Here is a 6,247-nt window from a genome sequence, read left to right on the forward strand (position 1 = left end):
CATCCCTTTTGTGGTGTTTCACTTTTTTGGTATAGAGTTATCCTTCTTTGTACAGGTTTAGAGTAAACGCATTTTAGGGTAGTTCCCATCCCCTTTCCATAATAGCTCTCAAAATTCAGCCATAGAACACGTTTTCAGTTTAATCAAAACAAAATTAGAATAATAGAAGTCCCCCACAGAGTAAGTTTATTTCCCTGCCTGATTATATATTTATTATGTATTTAGAAGTATGCACAAATAGTGCAAGGTATACATTTTTGTGTTTTCAACCCGTAAATAAGGGTTCTATTTTTTGGTTCATACGAACTGAATTTCTAACTTGGTCCAGGCAATACACACTTTGTAAACCTAGATAAAATTATTTTTAATACTTACCTTCATAGAAATATATATATTTTTTTAGGTGTGTTGCGTTTATTTTATTACACGCACAAAAGTAAAATTCTCTGTCTAGGTTACCAACCATTATCTTTTCTTACATGTAGTGATAGGCAAACTTACACACTAGGAATTGTTGGTTATGTATATTTACACCTTAGGAATGCTTATATGCTAGTTTGTAGTCATGGTTTAGGCATGCATATATAAGCATGTATCATATTTATAGGCACAGGTTTTATAGGACACTTTGCAAGTGTTAAACTAGGATTCCGATGTGTGAGCTTTTGACTGATTGATTGATTTAGGTGTGTGTTTTCATATACTGTTAGTGCATGTGTACTTTATACCTGATACTTACCTAATTTGTGTATTTTTGTTTATTATATTAATTGACTATTTTATTAATTGTGACTGTTTATTAATTGTGACTGTTTATTTAACGCATCATGTAAATGTAGCGGAATTTGATGAGACTGTTATTAAAGTGAGAGGGTTAGCGCTATAGAACCAGGTTTAATCCACCATTTTCTACATTTGAAAATGCCTGTACCAAGTCAGGAATATGACAGTTCTTGTCCATTCGTTTTTGATGCGTTTTGTTTTTTGATTTTGCCATGTGATTATGGACTTTCCAAATTGATTTTCCTCTGAGTTCAGTATTTTTGTGATTTTACTCTATACTAAGACATATTGTAATAGGAACATTTTATTAATTTCAGCTTTCTACCTTCCCCTGGGAAGTATGTATTGTATGGAAATAAAGAACATTTATAGAACATTAGGCTTTCATATATAGTTATAGAACCCCAGAACACTACAGTAGAAAGTCTGCGACATGGACAAACAGGAAGAATCAGATGAACCATTGGTATCTGGAAGAATACGGAAGTACATTCCAAAAGCTAAGGATATTTTTGAGTAAAACGTCTCTGGATATTATAAAGTATTCTCAGAAATCAGAACTAGTATTATAGATGAAAGTTTGAAATACTTAGATCAATATTCTGAAAATGCTGAAGTTTTGAAAGAAGTGAGACAGGTCTTGTTAGAAGGGTTAGAGAAATATCATGAACAATCAAAGGAATTTAGAGAATATTTATTAATGCAAAAAACTACAGACAGTATCAATGAACTTTATGCATTCAAAGTTGTGTATCAAGCTACAGAACATAAAGTTAGATACGGACTAAGACTTATCGACGAAAGGACAGCCGAATTAAACCAATTGACTCAGGACAGTCACGATAGTAAAACAAGTCCGTCAAGTCACCATAGTCAAGCTAGTCAGTCAAGTCACCACAGTAAAACTAGTCAGTCAAGTCATCATAGTCAAGCTAGTCAGTCAAGTCACCATGGCAAAACTGGTCAGTCAAGTCACCATAGTCAAGCTAGTCAGTCAAGTCACCATAGTAAAACTAGTCAGTCAAGTCACCATAGTAAAACTAGTCAGTCAAGTCACCATAGTCAAACTAGTCAGTCAAGTCACCATAGTCAAACTAGTCAGTCAAGTCATCATAGCAAAAATAGTCAGTCAAGTCACCACAGTAAAACAAGTCGGTCAAGTCACCAAAGCAAATCTAGTCAGTCAAGTCACTCGACGAAGACAAGTCACAGATCTAGCAAAGACATTTATATAGATAAAAAGTCAAAGGCAGAAACCGCAAAGGTCAGACTTAAGATAATTGAAGAAGAAGAAACGCTAAAAAGAGAACAAAATAAACTGGAATTAGAAGTGCAGAAGAAAAGGTCGGATTTGGAATCCAATTTAACAGTTTTAAAACAAAAACGAGAAGTTGCCGAGGCAGAAGCAGAGTTAAGTGTGGTTAAAGAGGTACTAGAAGATAAATGTGACAGTATAAGCAATAAAAGCGGGAAATTACCAGACAATGAGATATGCACTTCTGAAATCTTATGTTGCCAGTCAGAGACCGGAAGTTTGTGTTCCAGTTGAGGAAACAAAATTAAACCTTTATCATGTTTATGTGCCAGAATTTGTACCTTCAACAACACTGCCAAAGGAAATCAAAACATCTCAACCGCAACAGAGTATGCTTGTGTCAGAAACTCCAGTCTATAGGTTAGATTCTGAAAAAAACTAATACAAATGAAATACCATCACCTGGAATAATTGACCTCACAAAATACATTATGAAAAAAGACATTATGTTGTCAAGAATGTCACAATTTGACGACAAGCCAGAAAAGTACTGTAGTTGGAAGAGAAGTTTCAAAAAATCATTTGCTTTAAATGTTTAAAAGGCAAGCATCTGGCTAAAGACTGTTCAGCAAAGGTTAAATGCGAAAAATGTGGAAACTCATCACACTGCACAGCGTTTCACATCGAACGTCAGGAACCATTGTTAGATAATGGCGGGGAACGACAGAAGATAGACGAGGATATCCCAAAAGTAGGATCATTATATACAGAAATTTGTGGCGACGCAAATCAGTTTAATGGAAAGTCATGTGCAAAAACATTACTGATAAACCTATATCCAAAGGGAAAACCAGAACAACGTGTTAAAACATATGCCATAATTGATGACCAAAGTAACAGGTCTTTAGCTACCTCTGAATTTTTTGATACTTTTAGCGAACACTATGATACTATACAGTATACCTTCTCATCGTGTTCAGGAAAATCTGCACAGTCTGGGCGTCGTGCCACAGGATTCATACTTGAATCATTTGATAGAAATACTCAACTCGAGTGCACATCACTAATAGAGTGTAATGACATTCCAAATTCCAAACAAGAAATAGCTACACCTGCTGTAGCCAGACAGTATAGTCATCTAGAGTCAATAGCAGAATTTATCCCTCAATTGGACCATGACGCCAACATTTCACTTCTTATAGGAAGGGACATGATAAGTTGTCATCACATTTTGGACCAGATAATTGGTAAAGGTTATGAACCATATGCTCAGCGCCTACGGTTAGGATGGACTATTATTGGAGAAGCATGTCCTGGTCTAGTGCATACGTCTGATGTTATAACTGTCAACAAAACATCAGTTTTACCAAATAAGGAAATAACCCTGAAACGTGTGAATATAACTTTAAGGTCAAGGACACAAAACTAGAACAAAAATCTGAATATAGTGATATATTCGAACAGACTGTAGAAGAAAATGAAGTGGGATTATCCCGTGAAGATAAGGAGTTTATAACCATTATGGAAAATGGAGTAAGGAAGGAATCAAATGGTAACTTCAGTGTACCTCTGCCTTTTCGCAAAGATGGTACAACACTAAGTAATAACTATGAACAAGCACGAAAAAGAGCAGAAAACTTAGAAAGGAGTCTAAAGAGGGACCCGAAAAAGTTAGAGGATTTTCTTCAGTTCATGGAAAAAATACTTAGAACAACCATGCAGAATTGGCACCCCCTATCAAGGATGGAGAAGAAGTATGATATTTGCCAATTTTTGGAGTCTACCATGCTCAGAAACTGTCTAAAATAAGAGTAGTATTTGATTCGTCGGCTAAGTACCATGGGATTTGTCTAAATGACGTACTGCTTAAAGGACCAGACTTAACAAACAATCTAAATAGTGTATTATCAAAGTTCAGAATAGGTCAGTTTGCAGCTATTGCTGATGTGGAGCAAATGTTTTTTAACTTTGAAGTTCAGGAGAATCACAGAAACTTTCTCAGATTTATTTGATTTAAGGACAATGACATTGAAATGCCACTTGTAGAGTATAGGATGCGAGTCCATGTGTTCGGAAACTCTCCGTCTCCATCAGTTGCAAATTATTGTTTACGAAAGGCGGTTTGTAATCATGAAGGAGAAGAACAGTGTGACAACGTATGTAAATATGTGAAAGAACACTTCTATGTTGATGATGGACTTCTTTCTAGTGACAGTGAAAAAGACATTGCTAGTCTTATTAAAAGAAAACATGATAGACTAATGACGGGTGGAAATATTCGATTACACAAAATCATATCGAATAGTAACAAAGTGCTTTCTAGCTTTCCACAAAAAGACCTAGCAAAGAATATTACGGAAATAGACTTTGATTCTGACGCATCTTGTTTACAGCGTAGTTTAGGCTTAAGCTGGGACGTCATTCGAGACATATTCACATATCAGCTATCAGCAGATGAGAAACATTACACAAAAAGAGGAGTACTCTCAGTCATAAATGGAATTTTTGACCCTATAGGTTTTGTAGCGCCTGTAATCCTAGGAGGGAGACTGATAATGAGACAAGCTTTACAGAACGCAAGTGTAGATTGGGATGATCCATTACCAGAATATTTGATGAATGATTGGCAGGTCTGGAAACAATCATTAAAGGACTTAGAAACATTAGAAATCCGAAGATCTTTCACTGAAACATCTTTAGGCGACTGTTCAAAATGTGAACTCCACATCTTTTCAGATGCATCCAAAGATGCTATAGCCTCAGTAGCTTACATTCGCACATTCAATGACAATGGACATTCTCAGTTGGGATTCGTATTAGGAAAATCAAAATTAGCACCTAACCATGGTCACACCATACCCAGACTTGAGTTGTGTGCAGCCGTTCTAGCAACAGAACTTGCGTCTTTCATTCAGAAGACTCTTGAGATACCTTCATCTGCCACAGACTTTTATACAGACAGTCAAGTGGTCCTAGGTTATCTATATAATGAGACTAGGCGATTTTATGTGTATGTCAGCAATCGAGTTGATCGAATTCTGAAGGTTTCTACAAAATTACAATGGAACTATGTGCCAACAAGCTATACTCCAGCAGATCATGGTACAAGACCATTGGAAGTTAACAGTCTAAGACAATCAGAATGGTTAAAAGGTCCAAACGCCTTTTTTGAGTCCCAGAATTTATCAGATAGCACACTGTTTGAAGTCATAGAACCAGAAGTCGACAAAGAAGTCAGACTATTAGTGGAAGTAAAAAAGACATTTGTTAAGTCATCAGGTCTAGACATAAGTTTATTTGAACATTTTTCAACATGGACAAGTCTTGTCAGAGGTATCGCATTTCTTAAACGAAAAGCTTCAATGTGGCACAAAGATGCGACTGATGACAAGAACAGTAAGTCTTGCGTCACCTTTATGAAGGAGTCTGAGAAGTTGATTATAAAGGAGGTACAACAAGACATATACTATAATGAGAATGACTGCTTGAAGAAAAGTAAACCTTTACAAAAGAACAGTAGTTTAATTGCACTTTCACCAGTATTAGACTCCGATGGATTACTTCGAGTAGGAGGAAGACTTAAAAACTCAGACATAGAAAGTTGTGAAAAAATGCCTGTAATTATACCAGGTAAAAGCTACATTGCTACATTAATAGTCAAGCACTGCCACAATGCTGTTCAGCACATGGGAAGACATTTTACTGAAGGAGTAATTCGTTCGAGAGGAATATGGTTGACTGGATGTAAACGGCTCATTAATTCCATCCTACACAACTGTATAAAATGTCGTAAATTGCGAGGAAGTGCCGAACAACAGAAGATGGCTGATCTCCCTTCTGACCGTCTCACAACAAGCCCTCCATTTACCTATGTGGGCGTGGACACCTTTGGTCCTTGGTCCATCTTAACAAGACGCACACGTGGAGGTTCAGCAAATACAAAGCGATTATGTTTTCCTGTCTAGTAACTCGAGCAATACACATAGAAGTGGTTGAGGAGATGACTTCATCTTCCTTTATTAATGCGTTGCGCAGATTTACAGCTCTTCGAGGACCAGTCAAGGAATTCCGATCAGATCAAGGTACAAATTTCATTGGAGCTATAAATGAACTAGACATTACAAGTTTCAACGTTGAAGACCAACCAATTAAACACTATCTCCAAAACAATGGAACCATATGGAAATTTAACCCACCACACGCCTCCGA

At 36.5% G+C, this 6,247-nt stretch overlaps 1 protein-coding gene across 1 annotated transcript; it reads left to right on the forward strand.

Moving 5' to 3' along the window:
* The first annotated feature begins 4,092 nt into the window (after positions 1–4,092).
* Positions 4,093–6,003, forward strand: LOC134688168 (uncharacterized). The gene has a single exon (XM_063548641.1). It carries the CDS (start codon positions 4,093–4,095, stop codon positions 6,001–6,003), a length of 1,911 nt encoding a protein of 636 aa, XP_063404711.1.
* The last annotated feature ends 244 nt before the right edge of the window (positions 6,004–6,247 follow it).

The sequence above is a fragment of the Mytilus trossulus genome, chromosome 10 (assembly GCF_036588685.1).
Source record: "Mytilus trossulus isolate FHL-02 chromosome 10, PNRI_Mtr1.1.1.hap1, whole genome shotgun sequence".
Lineage (NCBI taxonomy): Eukaryota > Metazoa > Mollusca > Bivalvia > Mytilida > Mytilidae > Mytilus > Mytilus trossulus.